The 20,306-nt window shown below is 52.7% G+C and overlaps 1 protein-coding gene across 1 annotated transcript; it reads left to right on the top strand.

Moving 5' to 3' along the window:
* The first annotated feature begins 19,169 nt into the window (after nt 1–19,169).
* On the top strand, nt 19,170–20,105 carry LOC141478699 (olfactory receptor 14C36-like). Its single transcript, XM_074167684.1, has one exon. The coding sequence runs from the start codon at nt 19,170–19,172 to the stop codon at nt 20,103–20,105; it is 936 nt and encodes a 311-aa protein (XP_074023785.1).
* The last annotated feature ends 201 nt before the right edge of the window (nt 20,106–20,306 follow it).

The following is a 20,306-nucleotide window of genomic DNA, read 5'->3' as shown; positions in this document are numbered from 1 at the left end:
TGATGGGACCCCTGGGCATGTCCCCAGTAGGAGCTGGCTGGACCCGGGCGACTCCTTGGCCACCAGCACCCACCAGCAGTCGAGGGCCACTGCTTGCAGCTGCAGGCTCCTCATCTTCTTCTCCTTCCTGAGTTTGGGGTGTGTCAAGGTCTTCTGGATCTGCCGGAGCAGAGAGGAGAGGGGTGAGCGGCCCTGCTCCCTGCCCCGTGGGGCCCGGGCACAGACCCCGGCCCCGCAGGCGCAGACCCCGGCCCCGCGCCTGCCTGGGTGCCCAGAAGCTCCTTACTCTGTGCAGCCGCCCTTTGGGCTCGGCGCTGCTCTGGGGGCAGGGCTCGGCTCCCCCGGCTCCAGCCTGGAAAGGGGCAGAGGAGGCACCGGCTCAGGCTCCGGGCAGCACCCGGCTGCTCCCGGCGAGCATCCCTGCGGCACCAGCCCGGGGCGCCCTGGGCTCCCCCGGGGACGTGTCCCCCCGCGCAGGGATGCTCCGTCCCAGCAGGGCACGAGCAGCCCAGGAGGGCTTCTGCCAGCCCCTGGCCTTGCAGGGCTGGGGGCAGAGGGCGAGCCCAGCTCCTGGCCCCCCGAGCTCCCCAGAGCGGGGTCCCTGCCCCATCCCACCCCATCCCTGCGGAGCCTTCTCCATCCTGCCTGGGCACTGGGGGGTGCCCACCTCCGTGGAGCGGGGCCGTACCTCTGCCAGCACAAGCGACCTCTTCCTGAGGGCCTTCATGATTCCCAGAGTGCAAAAGAGAGGGAGGAAGGTGGTTTTGGGAGCGGGAAGGGAAGGGCTGGGTCGTTGGTCCAAGGCACCGGGAGCAGGGCAGAAGGGCTGTGGGGCGCAGGGCAGAAGGCTGCGTCGTGCCCGTCACCAGGCACTGGCAGTTGCAGATGGAACACGGGCCATGGCAACGGGATGCGCAGCGGGGATGGGAACGAGCCCCCTTAACGGGGGGGCAGCTTAATACGTACACCCCCCCAAAGTTAATAATCCCAACACATTTCACTTCCTTCCTGTCCTAAGCACTTCTCCCCAACCATCCCATCACTGATCAAGTGGGTTTTGCCCAGAGTCTTGCAGAGTGTCTGTGGGACGCCGGGGCAAGTGGTGCCCGTCCTTCCCAAAGAGGTCTGGATGTATGGAAATGCCACGGGAAAACCCAGCCCCTCCTCACGGACAAGTGCCAGCCCAGTCTCCAGGCAGCACCTGCCGGGCCTTTGAGCCACCCACCCCTCACCATCCTCCATTCCTTACGTCTCATCACACGGCAGCTCTTATGGGTCAGGAGGTGACCAGCCAGAACAGCTTTTGTCTCATGGAGAAAGCTGGAGGGGCTGCTCCAGCTCTGTTCAGCCTGGGCTTTGGCGGTCTCTGTGCTGAGATCCTTTCTCCAGGGCTCTTTCTCCTCAGACCAAGAAGCCCTGCACCAACCCTTGCTCTCGCCGCTGCGGGGAGGGACAGTGGCGACTCCCCCTGGGGACCGCTCTGCCACGTGTCCTTTGGGTCCCCTCGGTCCAGAGCAGGGAGGCAGGTCTATTGTGGAGGCCCAGGATGGTGCAGGGGAGCAGGTTCCAGCAGCCGGTGCCAGGGCTCACCCAAAGGGAGCTGCAGCAGGGAATGGGAAAAAACGGGGCGGGAGGAGATGTCCCTGAATCAGGGCCCTTCACCTGCTGTGTAAAATCCAACCAACCCGCTCAGTCGAGAAATCTGTCTTTATTTCAGTTCTCCAGCTAACCCAGTTTTCTCAATTGAATTTAACCGTTTCCCCAGACTAATTACATATTGTTGTAAATAATTGTCACCTAATTGTGTAAGATCTCTGGCATACTGCAATTGCTAGGGTCTTCCACACAGAATTTCAAAAGGGCTGATTCCTTCCTTGGACCTTGCCTTGGTTCGGATCCTTAGCAAGGCCAAAGGAAGGGCCTGATCCCAGTGCAAATTAACCTCCTGGCAAAGTTTAGCCAGTTGTTGTTTTATCAGATGGTTCGTTTTCTCCCCCTGGCCGCTGGCCTGTGGGCGGTATGGAGTATGTAACTGCCAATCCGTTCCTAAAATGTTACTGACTTCTTTGACCACCTTAGTTGCCAAGCCGCTTTCCATGATATTTGAAAAGTCGTGGCGGTCAGGTGAAGTCCCTGTGGACTGGAAGAGAGGAAACATCACACCCATTTTTAAAAAGGGTAGAAAGGAGGACCCTGGGAACTACCGACCTGTCAGCCTCACCTCCGTGCCTGGGAAGATCATGGAACAGATCCTTCTAGATGCCATGCTTGGGCACACGGAGGACACGGAGATGATTCAAGATAGCCAGCACGGCTTTACTAGGGGCAGGTCCTGCCTGCCTAACCTAGTGGCCTTCTATGATAGAGTGACTAGGTCAGTAGATAAGGGACGACCTATGGACGTGATCTATCTGGACTTCAGTAAGGCCTTTGACACGGTCCCTCACAACATCCTGCTTGCCAAATTGGAGGGATACGGATTTGATGGGTGGACTGTTCAGTGGATAAGGAATTGGCTGGATGGTCGCACCCAGAGGGTGGTACTCAATGGCTTGAATTCCAGAGGGAGAGCAGTGACAAGTGGTGTCCCTCAAGGGTCCGTGCTGTGACCGGTACTGTTTAACATTTTTAAGGGAAGGCAACTCAGGAGGAGTACAGAGATCTTGTTAGGTTATACAGAGAAAAAATTAGGAAGGCAAAAGCCCAGCTGGAACTCAACCTGGCCATTAATATAAGGGACAACAAAAAAAGTTTTTATAAATATGTCAACAAAAAGAGAGTCAGGGAGAATCTCCATCCCTTCCTGGATGCGGGGGGAAACATTGCGACCAAGGACGAGGTGAAGGCTGAGATACTTAATGCCTTCTTTGCCTCTGTCTTCAATAGTCAGACCAGCTACCCCCAGGGTGTACAGCTTCCTGGGCTGGAAGATAAGGATGGAGAGCAGAACAACCCCCCCGTAATCCAGGAGGAAGTAGTTAAGGATTTGCTTATGCACCTGGACACGCATAAGTCCATAGGGCCGGATGGGATTCACCCAAGGGTACTCAGGGAGCTGGCGGGAGAGCTCACCAAGCCTCTCTCCATTATCTATCAACAATCCTGGTCAACAGGAGAGGTACCAGATGACTGGAGGGTGGCCAATGTGACACCCATCTACAAGAAGGGACGGAAGAAGGATGCGGGAAACTATAGGCCTGTCAGTCTGACCTCGGTACTGGGAAAGATCATAGAGAGGATCATGAGTGATGACACCAAGCTAGGTGGGAGTGTTGATCTGCTTGAGGGTCAGAAGGCTCTACAGAGGGACCTGGACAGGTTGGATCATTGGGCCAAGGCCAATGAGATGAGGTTTAATAAGGCCAAGTGCCGGGTCCTGCATTTCAGTCACAACAACCCCAGGCAATGCTGCAAGCTCAGGGAAGAGTGGCTGGAAAGCTGCCCAGCAGAAAAGGACCTGGGGATGTTGGTGGACAGCCAGCTTAACATGAGCCAGCAGTGTGCCCAGGTGGCCAAGAAGGCCAACGGCATCCTGGCCTGTATCAGGAACAGCGTGGCCAGCAGGAGGAGGGCAGTGATGGTGCCTCTGTACTCGGCCCTGGTGAGGCCTCACCTCGAGTGCTGTGTTCAGTTCTGGGCCCCTCACTACAGGAAGGACATTGAGCTGCTGGAGCGTGTCCAGAGGAGAGCCACCAAGCTGGTGAGGGGTCTGGAGAACAAGTCATAGGAGGAGAGGCTGAGGGAACTGGGCATGTTTAGTTTGGAGAAGAGGAGGCTGAGGGGAGACCTCATTGCCCTCTACAACTCCCTGAAAGGAGGGTGTAGAGAGGTGGGTGTTGGCCTCTTCTCCCAAGGGAATAATGACAGGACCAGAGGAAATGGTCTGAAGTTGCGGCAGGGGAGGTTTAGATTAGATATTAGGAAGAATTACTTTACTGAGAGAGTGGTCAGGCACTGGAACAGCCTGCCCAGGGAGGTGGTGGAGTCACCATTCCTGGAGGAATTTAAGAAATGTGTAGATGTGGCACTTCTGGGCATGCTCTAGTGCCCGAGATTGTTGGTTTCTGTCTGTTTGAGGGTGGGGTGAGGTGTGGTTGTGGGCATTTGGTTTGGTTTGGTTTGGTTTTGGTTTTGTTTGTTTGTTTTTGTTTTTTTTTTGTTCGTTGGACTTGATGATCTCAAAGGTCCCTTCCAACCAAAAATATTCTGTGATTCTGTGACCTGCTTGGTGGATGAGGGAAAGGGTGTGGATGTTGTTTCCCTGGACTTTAGTAAAGCCTTTGACACTGTTTCCCACAGAGTTCTCCTGGACACAGTGAATGCTCATGGCTTGAGTGGGCGTGCTCTTCCCTGGGTAAAAAACTGGCTGGAGGGCCGGGCCCAGAGAGTGGTGGTGAATGGAGTTCAATCCAGTTGGCGGCTGGTCATTAGTGGTGTCCCCCAGGGCTCGGTGCTGGGGCCGGTTCCTTTTAATATATTTATCAATGACTTGAATGAGAGGATCGAGTACACCTTCAGTAAGTTTCCAGATGACACGGAGTGGGGTGGAGTTTTGACCTGCTTGAGGTTAGGCTGGCCCTACAGGGGGATCTGGACAGGCTGGATCGATGGGCTGAGGCCAACAGGATGAGATTGAACAAGGCCAAGTGCCAGGTCCTGCCCTTGAATCACAACAACCCCATGCAGCGCTACGGGCTGGGGAGGAGCAGCTGGAGCTGCCCGGCAGAAAAGCACCGGGGATGTCAGTCGACAGTGGCTGAATATGAGCCAGCAGAGCGTCCAGGTGGCCACAAAGGTCAACAGCATCCTGACCTGTATCAGGAACAGCGTGGCCAGCAGGAGCAGGGAAGTGATGGTCTCTCCTGTACTTGACACGGCTGAGGTTGCACCTCGAGTGCTGTGTTCAGGTTTTGGCTCCTCACTATAAGAAAGTGCTGAAGCGTGTCCAGAGGAGGGCAAGGAAGCTGGTGAGGGGTCTGGAGAACACGTGTCATGAGGAGCAGCTGAGGGAACTGGGGTTGTTCAGCCTGGAGAAAAGGAGGCTGAAGGGAGACATTCTTGCTCTCTAGAACAACCTAAAGGAGGTTATAGCAAGGTGGGTGTGTGTCTCTTGTCCCAAGTAACAAGTTTATAGGGTGAGAGGAAATGGCTGGCAGTTTCTCCAGGGCAGATGTAGATTGGATATGAGGAAAAACTTCTTCACTGAAAACTTTCTCAAGCGCTGGAACAGGCTGCCCAGGGAAGTGGCTGAGACACCATCCCTGGAGGTGTTTATAAGATGTGTAGATGTGGCACATAGGGATGTAGTTTAGGTGTGGACATGGGAGTGTGAGGGACTCAATGACCGTAAAGGTCCTTTCCATCCTAAATGATTCTATGAGTCTACGATTCGTTTGAATCTTGGGACTTTGTTTCATCCTCGCCCCTTCTTTGGGAGGCCAGGAGGTGTCACAGAATTTTCCTGCCCTGGGCACTGCTCACCCCCACATCCCACTGCCCCCAGGAAGAGCCCTGAGCCACAAGTGAGGGGCAGGATCTGCCTTGCCAGGGCCTGGGGGTGGGGGCTTGGCCTTTCTGCTTCCTCAGACAAAGCCAGGCTTTCCTCAGCATTACAGCCACCTGCACTCTGCCTTTGCCTACCTGCAATCACAGCCTCCAATTATCTGCTCTAACGAGTCCCCAGGGAGCCTTTGTCAGTAACTGCCCTCAGTGGGGCTCCTTAAGGCTTCCAGGAAGTTTGGGTTGTGCTTCTGATTTCTTGAGCACTTTCTTCAATCTTCTCTCAGTATCTGAGGCTCATGGACTCAGCAGCAAATACCCCATGGGGCTCCTTGGAAACAGAAAGCCTTAACAAGGAATTTATCTCTTTGCAATTTCCTTCAAGACTTGTACAGCTACTTGGGGAGGTTTTGTGGTGTAGTTAATGACAATTTTTTCAAAGTGCATCTAATGAAAATGCTTTCTTGATTGTAAAGGATGTATTTTATGAGTGTTCAGTTTACAGAGGAGGTGATGGAAGCATTCTCCAAGGGATACTGAGGCCGAGTGTCTCCTCAGGAGGTCTGGCCAGGTCAGGAAAAGCAGTCCCGTGATGTCCATCCCTGTATGGACAGCTTTGCTCCTCACCTCCCCAACCCCACCAGGTCTGACCTCACCCACCTGGGACTGACATCACTGTTCCTTGCATCAGACTTCTCCACTCCAGTCTGGATGTGACAGCTCCATTGCACCATCTCCCACCTGCTCTCCTCAGAGACCTGGCTGCTCACAGCCACAGGGGAATTCTGCCTGTTCTTCAGAAAAGAAAAGTAAAGCACAGTCAGTTTTCATAAACAAGAAAACACTGTGTAATCATACGCAAAGTACAAACTGCCTCTAATGAGGTTGCCTTTCTACAAGGGATAATCTTAGGAGAAATAGTTGAGGTAGGTAGATACACAAAGATAGATATAAACATAATTAAAGAGCTGGCTGAGGAGACAATGAGATTACAGAGACAAACAAGGTTTTACTCCCTGAGGGTGAAAGAGCAGCAGAGGTGAGAGGTACCTGGATGAACAAAGAGTAAAGGGAGGAGAAAACTGGAGAATGATGGAGAGGGCCTTTTCCTAGACAGTCTGCATCTGAAAAGACGACTTTGCAAATGACCATTGTATCAGGACAAGTGTAAGTATAGGAAAGATTAGAGAAACAAAATACACCATATAACAGACAAAATAGTTGTAGTGAAGTCACAAGGGAAGACTGAGATTTCTTTGGAATATCACCTCTGGAAGGCGACAGGCTTGGCAGAGCTCTCTTGTGAGTGAGGACAAGCCAATGTTGCCCCCACCTTTGAAAGAGGCCCAGCCCAGGGACCCACAGGCTGTACAAGCTCCCTGGGGTGATTAGTGTGCCATCAATGAGAGTCCCCTTGGGTGACATTTCTGGGCCCTGGAAAGAGAACAATGTGTCCAAAAGCAGTCAGCATGGACTTTCCAAGGGTAAATCAAGCCTCAGTGAGGAAGTGGTGACAGCGGGGAAAGCTCTTGGGTTTCCTGTGTCCATGGAAGTCGGTCAGATGTTGGTACAGTCAGACCAGCTGCATGTTTCTTGTCCTGCTCCAGGCAGGGTTGCTCAGATGCAGGGCTACTTGACAGGTATCTCCAAACAGCCCAGATCATTTCCTTTGCTTAACCGTTCATTCCCATTGCACTATTTTCCCACGTCTCAAGTCCCACTCTTTAACCAACTTCATCCTCTCCCTTGCAAAAAGTCAACTCCTCTTCACCATTTCCCCACTGGCGCTGCCTTTCCTCACTTTGCTCCCACCTTTGGTGTTTCTGACATGGTATCCCAGTGCTTTCTACCCAGATTAGCAACTCCATTACACCAGTACTGTCTTCTTATCTGTAGTGTCCTGCAGCTTCTACAATGATGCTCTTGCTAGCGGCACCCTGACTCAGGATGAACATCAGCACGTGTACTTCCAATGCTTGACCGCTGGAGCTTATGTCCAGAGGGACCTTGACCCACCTGGGGATTTGGACATCAGAAACCTGAAGGTTTAGAAGAAAGAGTTGCACAACAACTCCATGCAGCAGCACGGGCAGTGACCACACCAGGTAAGGAGTGCCCTGAGGAGAAGGGCTTTTGAGTCATGATGGCTGCCATGATGAGCCAGTGGGCTTTGCATTTCAAAAGGAAAATGGAGAGACTGGAGAGGGTCCAGAGGAGGTCTGACGAGATGGTGAAGTCCCTAAAGCTTGAGCTTTGAGGAGAGTCTGAGGGAACTGGGCGTCTCTACCCTGCAGAAGGGGAGGCATGGGGTAACCTGTGAAAGAGCCTACCTGGAGAGGTGACAGACCCAAGGTCTCTTCTGCAGTGGTGAATGGATATGACAGAGGCAACAGCCACAAACTGCCTCTTGGAGCTTTAGACAGAGCATTAAGAGACCTTGCAAAGTGGAGCCAGGTCACTGGAGGGACACCAACATTGACAGAGCTTGTACTGTGAGAAGAGGCTTAGAGAGCTGGGCTTGTTCAGCTTGGAGGAGAGGAGCTCTTGGGGGGAACATGGAGCAGCATCACACAGTTACCAGGAAGACTGAGCCTGAGTCAAATCCATGGTAGAAGATACAAGGACAAGAGGCAATGGGCTGAGAAAAGGGATGGTCAAGACAGATAAGGCGGAACTTTTTCCAGCATGAGGATAGTCAAGCACTGGAAGCTGTTTCCCAGAGAGCGTGCAACAGCTCTGTCCTGGAAAGGGATCCAGACATCTTTGAACAAAGCCCTGACTCTTCAGGTCTGACCCTGTTCTCAATGGGAGGTTGGTCAAGACACCCTCCAATTCCCTTTGAGCCTGAATGATGCTGTCCTCCTCCCGTCCTTCCATCTGCAGGCTGAGATATTTCCCCTCTTGGAGCAGACATTCTGAAAAACCACTCCAAATCTGGAAAGACTCTTCAATGCTCCAAGTACAGTTGGGTTGGGAAAAAAAAAACAAACAAAAAAACCAAAACTGTGCTGGATTATTTTTTCACAGAGACAGTTTTAAAGGGTCAAAGTAGATTCAATGCATGAATTCTGACAGTCAAGTTACAAAGAGGGAGGAAAAAAAGTCAACAAAATCTTTGTCAGTAAAGAAAAACTCCCCCAGCCTGTGGGATGTCCTCATTAGTTGGCCCTCTAGGAACTGGGATCCTTGGGCTTCTTGGTCTTAAGTGGGAGCTCAAATCCTGAACTGGAAGGACAACATTGGCTGCAGGTACACACCGTTTTCTTGACACGACTGTGAGCTCAGACCCAGTGGATGGAGTTTCTCACACAGGGCACAGAGGAGGGCAGGATGTCGGGGAGAGGGGCTCACGCTTCAGTTTCCCAAATCCCATGAGTTTTCCCAACCCATCCTTCTCTTGACCTCTGGCATCCTATTTCTTGAGATGCAAAGCTGGCGGGTCTTCTGTTGATAAAGCATCAGTGATCCTTCCAGTGATTCTGTGATTTCCTTTAGAGTGGCAAAAAATAATAATAATGATGAAAAGAAATGTTAAAGTAACAGTCTACTTCCACAATAGCAAGTCTGGACAATGGCAATTAAATTAGTATTTGCCATATAAGGTATGATATCCCATCCTGAAGTACATATCAAAAGTGGTTCAGATGAAGGGTGGTCTTGCAAAAGTCACCCCTTGTGTCCCCGTGTGGCACAGACGCTGCTGGTTTCCCTCTCCAGAGAGTGGCAGAGGCCGGATCACCTTCTCAGAAGAGGCTCCTTGCCAGGGAGCCACGGCCATGGGGGGACCTCACCTGGTTCTTACTGGCACTTCACTCAACTGCTATTTGGATACTTTTGGTGCTTTTCTGGGATGACTATTCCTGCACAGAGGATCATAAAAAGACGACTGTTTCTTAAGAGATGGTGAAAAAGGCCCTGTTTGGCCAAGAAGGCCCACCATGTGCTCTGGAGGGAGCGAGGAAGATTATAAAAAGCACTAGGAAAGTCCAAAATGCTCTTCCAAAGGGCGAGTGGCCCTGAGCAGCGGTGATTGGCCACGTGTAAGTCTGTTAGAGAGGGTCAAGCAATGTCAGCGAGAAGCAAGGGGACGGCTGATGGCTTTAGCTAATCCTTACAGCCATGTCTGAAGCCAGCCGTGGGAAGCAGTGGATGTTTGTGGGCAGAGACCCAGGAAGAGGCTTCTCCTGGGACAATGGCAGGAAGGAAGACCCTTCCTCTGCAAACCAGGGGTGATACAGACATTCATCTCTTGTGTGCCTGCCTCAGCCTGGCGGATGGGGAATGCCCACTGCTGGGGGTGGCTGTTCTTAGGAATGCCCCATGGGCTGACAACTTGCTCCTTTCCCCTCCTTCACTGCCCACACTTGGATGGACTTCAGGAAACATCCATGAGCCTGGAGGATGCACAAACCTCCTGGGCTGAGGTCTCAGCGCTGCAGGGGCAGAGGAAGGGTTTGTGAGACACATGGGCGTGCAGGGAGAGAGCAGTGTGGGGGGAGCAGTGAGTGTGCTAAAGGCAGGAAGAAGAAATGAAATATTGGGGGTTGGCTGTTCAGTGCTGGGATGTGGAGCTACAGAGAGGATTCTGGCATGGATTCTCCAGGATTCTGGAGCTTGGAAATCTTGGGGATAAATGAGCAGTAGCAAGGCTTTGGAGGAAACCAGGTGAGATGTGGGGAACTCACTGGCATTGGCAAATCCTCAGACACCCACATTTTGGTGTCGGAAACAAGGAAGCAGGCACAGGCACAGGACAGCGTAGCTGTGGTGGGGATGGCCAAGGGCCTTGGTGGGGCGTTGACACCCCAACAGATCTGAGACCCTTGTTCTCTTGCCTGTGGCTTCTGTCTCTTCCACTGAGACCCAGGAGAGAACACAAGGTCCTTCCAGCTCCAGTGCCTCGTTGCCTCCTCAGCCACCCCCCATAAATCCTGGGAGGTGCCCTACTGCTGACCTGCACCTGGCAACACACACTCCCAATCACATTGCCCCCAGGAAGAGCCCTGAACATGCCAAGAGGGAAAGGAGCCCCATCTGTAGGGGATGTGGGTAAGGACGTGGCCTTCCTGCTTGGAAGAGCACATCAAGGGCTTCCACAGTGATCTCTACTTTTAAATTTTCCGTTGTACCAAGTGTCTCCAACTTCCTGCTTCACCAGCCCCCAGGGACAGGACCCTTGTCTGCTCATTCCCTCCGTGGTTTCTTCAGTGATGGACTTCAGCAGGGCCTGCAAACACTCTCAGAAACCTGGAGGTTTGCTGCTGGCTCTTAGTCCTCTAGAGACTTGGTCAGCCTTTAGAGATCTGCAGTTCAGGAACTCGGCACCAGAGGGTTCATTAACATGCAAAACGCCCTGAGGAGCCAAGCCAGGCCATAATTTTCCCTTCGTCTTCAATTCTTCTGTGGTTGATTAGAGAGCTTTCGGGAGTGGAGTCAAAGCGAAAAGATGTCAAGGCGAAGAGGCCAAGTGCATGAAATGCTTGATTTCAACTTGCCAATTCTGCATTAACGCCAAGGAATTTGGGTTACAGGAATGTCTCCAAGTAGAGTCTGCACCATCCAGACCCATGTGGATGGGCTGGCAGAGCCACCCCCAGCAGGGGGATCCCCATCGCCCACGCTGAGGCAGTCAGGATGCAAATATCTGCAGTGCCCACTTGTCACAGGCCTCCAGGCAGAGGGTGACTCATTCCCATGACCCTCGAAGCCTGGATCAGCTCGTTGTGCTTTTGCTGTCCTTCCCTTCATCTGTCAAGCCCATGGGAGCTTTGGCTTTGACATCATCCCTACGTCCTGGGACAAGGTTTCTCAATTCCTCCTCTGCAGCTTCCCTGCTTCCACCTCCTCTGTGCTGCCTCTTTGTCCTGGAGCTCAGACAGTTCCAACAAGCAGCCTCCTGAGACGGTGGCTTCTTTTCAAGGGGAGTTGGAGAGATCATTTTTGTGCCTGGAGGAGGCTGTCCTGTAAGGCCTATCAGATTTTCCATCATCCTTCAGCCTTCAGAGCTGCTTCCCATGGCACCACTCGCATCAGTCTCCCAAGTACATCAAAGTCTTCTTCTCTGGAGTCCAACCATTTTTGCTCTGCTGCTGGCCTTCCTCACTCCTCTTCGGCACCTGGGACCCCACTATTTCCTGGTGACAGCAGCCAAGGCTGACACTGATTTTCACCTCCCTGACCACTCTTTTTTTTTTTTTTTTATTTGTTTTTTGCCAGGACCAGGTCCAGGTGAGCATCACCCTTGTTTGCCCACCTGGCAGCTGTGTTAAGAAGTTGTCCCAAAGTCCTCCAGGCTGCTGGCACCCTGTGTCTTTGCCTGGCCAGTGAATGCCAGGGCAACTACTGTTCCCCATAGGAACCTGCTCATTGACTCGGAGACTTCTTCAGGTTGCTGTTAGAAGACTTATTCTGCCTACTATGCCCGATCAAGTGGGTTATAATGGCCAAGACATTTTCACCCTTACTGGCTTCTCCTCTCATCCTCACTCACACGAGCTCACTCAACCCTTGACCCATCTCATACAGGAGCTCCATAGATCTGAGCTGCTCCTTCACTCAGGGGGCATTCTGCTGGTCGTCCTCTTCCCTGCTACTCCCTCCAGCAGAGCCTGTACCCTTCCATTGCAGCACCACAGCTCAGCAAGATGTCCCACCACATCTCATTCAATCCAAAACCATCCCAAACCAGCTGCCACCTCTGCAGCGAGGAAAGCTCTGTCCCTTCTCTACGCAGTAGATGTCCAGGAACACAAGGCACATCACACCGGGGCCTCCACTCACATCCCCATATGAAATATGAAATGGAGATGTGAAATTTCCTGATAGAAACATGTCCTCGAAACAGAGTTTGTCCATTCAGTGTGTTGGGAGGAAATGTGTTCATGCAAATGGCTGCATAAATCTATATGTACATAGGGGCAGAGAAAGTGTCATCACCTTGCTGGTCCATGTCCCATGAAAAACAATCATGAGAATTTACAGACCAGTGTCAAAGACTTCTTACGTTCCTGTTACACCAAGGCCTTTTCGGCATATGTTGCAACTTCTGCCTGACATCTTCCATCAGGGGTTGATTCGATTGCCCACACCGGGCGGTGGCTTCTTCCTCCAGGATGCATGGGAGACGCTGAAGCTTCCACTTGGGACTGGGAAATGTAAGCCAGGAGCTACAGGAACCTCTCTGGAGCAGGCGCTGGGTGATTGGCAGGGTAGGTCAAGGCGTCTCGGTTGAGACAACTGATTTCTCTCCTTTGGCTCCAAAGGGAAGCCTGGGCAATTGCACCCAAGGTGTCCAATGTTAAAGGAGATCACTCTCATCCCTGCCTTCACCTACACCGGAGGCACATGTAACTCACCCTGCAGGGAATGCAAAATGAGTGGGTGTAGATGCTGCAGAGTCTGCCTGACGGTGCTCCAGTAACCAGAGGCACAGGGCTTAGGGCAGATTTGGCTGTTCAAAGGAGAGCATTTAATTCACCTTGTCTCTTTGCTGCCCTCTGTGAATCGAGGGAGCTCGTGACTTCAGTCTGTGTCTCACTGTGTGCAAAGAACGAAAATGGACAATCAAACAAAGTGCAGGGCAGGGAGTGTTTTGGGAGATGCTGGGATCTCTGCTTGACACAAAACTGTGTTTCCTCTTGGTCTAAGTCTATCCAGTGTCGGAAGTGGGTCTGAGTGGAGGTAAAGTGGACTTAATGTACAGCTGAAGAATGTCATTTGTCCTTTACTGAACTCTGCCTTCCTTTGTTTTTCTTTGTGAACAAAAAAAACATCCCTCTGTGTCTGGGTGCAGCTTGCTCTCCAAGGAAAGCAGGTGGGAATTGGTGCCAATGAGCTGAAACATGCAGCTACAGACCTTACTGAGAAAACGAGTGCCCGTGGAGAGTCTGACATAAAGGGTCTTGACTTGCATATTCAAACTGCATCGGGAGACATTCAGGATCAATATTGACTGGAGATTGCTGATATCACCCCAGGTGTAAGAAAAAAATAGATAAAATATTAAAGAGAAGAAATAGTTTCTTATTTTTTAGTATTGTGATACTGTCACTTCTGAAATCCCGATCAGTAACTGCATAAGAACTGAGGGATTCCTGAAAACTGCCCAGAGGCTTGGCTTGTTAGGGCGTTTTGCATGTTAATGAGCCAAGTTCCTGAACTGCAGATCCTGCCTTGTGAAGTTCAGGAGGAAAAGAAATGCTTCAGTCTCTGGAAGCAGGGTCAGGCTTCGCAGGAAGATTACAGAGCTGTGGTTCGTATATGCAGGGAGAAGGCAGGAAAGGCCAAAGCTCAATTAGAGTTGAAACTGGCCAGTGTTGTCTCAGAAAACAAGAAGGGCTTTTTAAAGTATGCTAATAGCAAGGGGAGGTCAAAAGAAAGCATTGGACCAATACTTGTTGAAGATGGTCATCTGACTAATAGGGACGAAGAGAAAGCAGAGGCATGCCATGCTTTTTTGGCCTCAGGCTTTAATAATGCAGCTAGAGCTTGGGCTGCCCGGTCCCCTGAGTCGGAGGAGCCCAAGTGTGGGAACAGAGACTGTCCATTTGTGGACACTGAAATCATGAGGCACCAACTGGATCAGATTAATGTTCACAAGTCCACGGGGCCTGATGGGATTCACCCCAGAGCACTGAAGGAGCTGGTGAATGTGATGGCAGGACCCCTGTCGATCACCTACCAAATGTTTTGGGAGTCAGGAGAGGTCCCCCCTGACTGGGACGTAGCCATTGCTATTCCAATTTACCCAGAGGGTGTGAGGGAAGACCCAGGGAACTACAGACCCGTTAGTCTAAGCTCAGTTCCTGGAAAAATTTATGGAGAAGGTTATACTGGGTCCTATTGAAAGGCACTTAAAGAACAGTCAATATGGGTTCACAAAGGGAAAGTCCTGCCTAACTGATTTGATATCCTTCTATGATAAGGTCACCCGCCCACTGGATGAAGGGAAAGCAGTGGATGTAGATTTTCTGGGTTTTAGTAAGGCTTTTGATACTGTCCCTCACAGCATCCTTCTAGACGAGCTTCTGGGTTCACGGTGCACTGGGTGAAGAAGCGGCTGAAGGGCAGAGCTCAAAGGGTTGCAGTGAATAGGGCTACCAGTGGTGCTCCTCAGGGTTCAATTCTAGGGCCGGTTCTATCCAATACGTTTATCGGCGATCTGGACGCAGGAGTTGAATGCACCGTGAGCAAGTCTGCTGATGATCCCAAACTGGGCGTTGCTATTGACCCTCTTGTGGGACAAGATGCCTTGCAGAGAGATCTAGAGAGATTGGAGCACTGGCCGATGATTGATGTGATGAAATTTAACACGTCCAAATGCCAGATCCTTCACCTAGGACGGAGTATTGCCGGGCACAAGTATAAATTGGGAGAGGAGTGGCTGGAGAGCTGCCCTGCAGAAAGGGATCTGGGGTGCTGGTTGGCAGCAGGAGTCCCAGCAGGAGTCCCTGGGAGTCAGCAGGGAGCCCTGGCAGCCAAGAGGGCAAACCACACGCTGGGGGGACATCAAAGACAGTAGAACCAGCCGGTCGAGAGAGGGGATTATCCCACTGCATTCAGTGTTGGTGTGGCCTCACCTTGAATAGCGTGTGCTGTTCAAGGCCCCACCATTTAAGAAGGATGTGAAGGTCTTTGAAAGCGTCCAGAGGAGGGCATTAAAGCTGGTGAAAGGGCTGGAAGGCACGATGAGGATCGGCTGAGGACTTTGGGCTTGTCTAGTTTGGGCAAAAGGAGGCAGAAGGATGACCTCCTTGTTCTCTACAGTCCCCTGAGGTGGGGAAGTGGAGAGGGAGGTGCTGGTCTCTTCTCCCTGGGAACCAGGGATAGGACATGTGGGAATGGTTCAAAGCTGGAGCAGGGGAGGTTTAGACTGGACATCCAGAAGCTTTCCTTTACCGAGAGGGTGGTCAAACACTGGAACAGGCTTCCCAGAGAGGTGGTTGATGCCCCAAGCCTGGCAGTGATTAAGAGGCATTTGGAAATGCCTTTAAATATACGCTTTAACTTTTGACCAGCCCTGAATTGGCCGGGCAGTTGGACTAGATGATTGATGTAGGTCCTTCCAATTGAAATATTCTATTCTATTCTATTCTATTCTATTCTATTCTATTCTATTCTATTCTATTTGATTCCCAAGTTGTCAGAACCCTTCGATCCTGCCCCACCACTTCATGTCTGAGCTTGCTCAAGTAACCCCTGACTTGCCCCACATCCACTGCTGGTTGTTCTCCTCCAGAGTCCTGCTTCAAGGAACACAGGCCTGGGAGACCTTATGGCTGAAGACAAAGAGGACAAAGAGGACCTCAGACACATCTGCACCTTCTCTGACAAAATTCAGCAGTAGCCACACCTGTAAAGAGGAAATGAAATGTCCCTGAGGAGAGCAAACCCTTCGGACCAGAGAGACGCAGGGCTGGACTGCGCGGCCCTGGCAGGAGAGGGCTTTGCTGCCTGTGGTGTCTCTGCAGCCCTGGAGGGCCTGTGGTGCAGGTGAAGCTGATCTCCAGGAAGGACAAGGTGCTCTTGAAAATGTCCTTGGCTACGGACAACCTGTGATCCAACACTGTGAAAACCATTGCTCTGCTCCTTGATTGCATCATCAAAGGGATGACTAAAGGATGCGGGAGCAGCACTGCCAGCATCTACTGGATGGAGAAGGGACAGGACTTGACCCCCTGCGGTTGCTTTAATGAAAACCTTGAACGTGTCTGAGGTTCTCCTGGGGTCTGTGACGATGTGGCTGCTCTGAATGGGGACGGTGTTCCTGCAAGTCCTGTGCTGTCCCTGCTGGCTGCGTGCTGCTGTGCTGGAGAGCCCTGGCACCTCAGGCAGCACCACAGGATGGAGTCAACCTCTAAATTGAGCAGCTGCCCTGAGTTAGGTGAGGCCTTGGAGGGGTGTCTCTGAGAAACCTGCCCTCACTGCCCCTGGAGAGCTGGTAAATGCAGCTGGTGGAGAAGAGAGAGGCTTAGCTCTCCTGATGGCAATGACTCCATTCTCTCAGAGGAATAGCTCTATGGGCTGCCCTGGACACAATGAGCAGGATCAGCTTCATGGCCCTAAATGGGGACATCTGCTCTCACTTCAGCTGGCCAAAGGCATGCTCCACCAGCCTCCGAAATGATGAGCCCAGGTGCTGCCCAGTCCTTCTGAATGTTTCCATCAGTTATCTGCAAGTGTCTTGGACCACCTCTGGCACCTCAAATGCCACCTGTGGTTTGCATGGGTACAGGAGGTAGAGGAAATTCCTCCCTTTCACTGCCTGGGTGTCCTGTCTCACAGTGACCTCAAGAAGAGGTCATTCTTGGACCTAACTCTGTCTCTGAGAGGGGAAATGCCACTGCTGGAAAGAAGTGTCTCTCCCCAGCGGAAGAAATAAACATCATTAATGACTTCAGTTGGTTTCAGAGTCAGTTGCCCTGGAGCCCCAGGGACATCTGTGAGGGAGCCCAGAGGGGCCAGAGGAAGCGCTGCCTTGGGCTGTTGCTCTGCTGCTGAGCTGGGCCGGGCTCCTGGGATGGAGGGAGCTCCTGGCCATGGGGCAGCGCGGCAGAGAGACAGCTCTGCCCAGGAGCAGCTCCTCTGCCAAGCGCAGCAGGGCTGAGGGCACTGCCTGCAGGCACCGAGGGGAGACAAGAGATGTGAGAGAGAGGTAAAGGCAGTCTGGGGTGGTGAGTGAGAGCTCACCAGGGGGAGAAATCTTCCCAGGCTTTGACACGGTAAGTCTCTGGCTGCAGGGCAACGCAGCTGAGTTCCTGGAAGCGTCTCCTAGACCTGGCACATGCCACGACCGATAGGACCTGTCAGGAAGGTTCTGCTGGGTTTTCTGGTGTGGAGGAGGAGGACATGCTTCAGAGAAGGCCTTGGGGCATCAGAGGCGTGAAGCCGCGTGTGCAAACAGGGCTGCCCAGGGCTGTCCATCAGAGCGGGGACCCTACACCCCAGGGCACTGTGTGCTGGGAAGGGATTCTGCTGCTGCCAGGGTCAGCTGTAGCCTGCCCGGGGAGTGTGGGGAGAAGCTGTGGGTGGAAGGAGTGACCACCACAACGGTAGGGTAGGGACGAGCAGGTGAGGGCACGGTGCCTCTGCTGTCAAGAGAGTGCTGCACGGGTCAGGGCTTCTCACGGGTTAAGCTCTTCCTCGTGACATTTCTAAGGGGACTTCTCAGGAAGCACATTCACTCAGCAGCATCTTCCCCTTTGCAGCCGCATCAGGTTTTGTGTGATCTGCTCTTTAGCCCCTGCACACGCAGAGATGCCCCTGGGAGGTGTTTGCAGGCAGAGGTGGGTGCCCAGCGGGTGGGATGGGGTTTGTGAGCACTGGCAGGAGTTGAGCTGGGGACAGGGAGACGGCTCCTGGCAGCAGAGACATGGGCAGGGAGTGAGAGGGAGCTGCTGCCAGAAAGGCTGGGGAAGGGGATGTGGGCACCTCCCTGCTGTCCCTGCAGCACAGACACCTTCCCCTGAGCAGCTCCTCCCTGGTCTCCTTTCCCAGCCCAGGCAGAGCCTCTGTCCTCAGGCCCATGGGGTCTTGGCTGCGCATCACCCCTGCAGCAGCCAGAGCCCAGGAAAGGGCAAACCCCTGATTTCCATCTTGTTTGTGTGTCCCTCCTCCCTTGGCCAGGAGCATTGTGGCATTTCACTGCCGTCCCCTCCTGCCGGTGCTGCCCTGGTTCTCACCATTGGCTTTCCTGAGTCAGTGCCGGGGGTGGGGGTCGGGGGCGGCAGATTCAGCTCCTGTTCAGACTCCCATCCTTTGGGTCCTGCTCTACAGACGTGTCTAGGGGAGAAACGTGCCCAAGTCTCCTCCAGGCCAGCTCAGGACATTCAGCTTTTTCCCTGGGGTGTCCTGTGGGGCTGCAGGGTGCCCTCCAGAAGGGCACAGCTCTCCCAGAGTATCTCTGTGCTGCCCAGGATGCCCATGGAGAAGACATCTGGGTGCTGAGGCCATGGAAATGCTGCTGGGCAGCGTTAGATGGGCCACTGCAGTGATCCCTCTGTGTCCCAGTCTGGGAGGGGAGAGATGAGAAAGGGCGAGGAGTCTGTGAATCTGCTCTTTGAACCTGGATTCCTCTGCTCTCTGCAGCGTCCTCTTTCTTTTTAGGGGGACATCGGAGTGTGACCCTCCTCCAGGTCCAAGCTGCCAACACAGGGCAGCTGAGAACAGGACCGATGGGCAGAGCAGCTCTCCTCTCTCTGCACTAAGGGACAGTCCCTTTGCTGCTCGGGACCCACAGGATTTCACTTGGAGTGCATTAGAAATGTGAGGGATTTCAAGCATCCAAACCCACTCCTAAACGTGGCAGGTGAATCTAGAACACATTAAACAAAACAAAATCCCCTCAGCTCAGTTCTGCAGCTGGGAAAATTGCAGGGAACAGAGACAAAAAGTTCTTTGATGTCTCACAAGTACATTTAATTTGAGATCACCCTGTGGCACAGCCAGAAGGACTCCTCAGTTTCCCATTCCAGAGTCCCTGCTCCCAATGGCACCCTCATCCAGCAAAAGCCAGGGCTCAAGTGAGGGAGCTGCAGAGAGGTCTTCCTGAAAAGAGAGAGCCTGAGTGGGGTGTTGCAATGAGACATGCAATTAGTTTTGCTCAGAGAAGTCAGGCTGAACTTTGTACTGCCTTTTCCTTCTCAACAGATAACCACAGCCAGTGGTAGCAAATGCCCAACAGCAGCTCCATCACCCAGTTCCTCCTCCTGGCATTCGCAGACACACGGGAGCTGCAGCTCTTGCACTTCGGGCTCTTCCTGGGCATCTACCTGGCTGCCCTCCTGGGAAACGCACTCATCATCACCGCCATCGCCTGTGACCACCGCCTCCACACCCCCATGTACTTCTTCCTCCTCAACCTCTCCGTTCTTGACCTGGGCTCCATCTCCACCACTGTCCCCAAAGCCATGGCCAATTCCCTGTTTGACACCAGGGCCATCTCCTACTGGGGATGTGCTGCACAGCTATTTCTGTTTCTCTTCATGATTGCAGCAGAGTTTTATCTTCTCACTGTCATGGCCTACGACCGCTACGTTGCCATCTGCCAACCCCTGCACTACGGGACCCTCCTGGGCAGCAGAGCTTGTGTCCACATGGCAGCAGCTGCCTGGGGCAGTGGGTTTCTCAATGCTCTCCTGCACACGGCCAATACATTTTCCCTACCCCTCTGCCAGGGCAATGTCCTGGACCAGTTCTTCTGTGAAATCCCCCAGATCCTCAAGCTCTCCTGCTCACACTCCAGCCTCAGGGAAGTTGGGCTTATTGTGCTCAGTGTCTGTTTAGGCTTTGGTTGTTTTGTGTTCATTGTGGTGTCCTATGTGCAGATCTTCAGGGCCGTGCTGAGGATCCCCTCTGAGCAGGGACGGCACAAAGCCTTTTCCACGTGCCTCCCTCACCTGGCCGTGGTCTCCCTCTTTGTCAGCACTGGCACATTTGCCTACCTGAAGCCCCCCTCCATTTCCTCCCCATCCCTGGATCTGATGGTGGCTGTTGTGTACTCAGTGGTGCCTCCAGCAGTGAACCCCCTCATCTACAGCATGAGGAACCAGGAGCTCAAAGAAGCATTGAAGAAACTCATTCAATGGGTTCACCTCCAGCAGCTGTAGAGCTGCCCATCTCCCCTCACAGACTCTTCTTAGCTTTTCTCAGGATGGTTTGTGCTTCATTTCTTTTTCATCTGTGGTCATCGTGTTCATACAGGAATGTCTGTATTTGCTCCACATCTCCAGAATCATGCTCCTACTGTGCTGAACAATACAGAGGCCTTTGGTAAATGTGCCATCACGGTGTCAGAGCTGGCTTCCTGA

Source organism: Numenius arquata, unplaced genomic scaffold (genome assembly GCF_964106895.1).
Source record: "Numenius arquata unplaced genomic scaffold, bNumArq3.hap1.1 HAP1_SCAFFOLD_51, whole genome shotgun sequence".
In the NCBI taxonomy this organism is placed as follows: domain Eukaryota; kingdom Metazoa; phylum Chordata; class Aves; order Charadriiformes; family Scolopacidae; genus Numenius; species Numenius arquata.
This window is presented reverse-complemented; position numbering and strand designations above follow the sequence as displayed.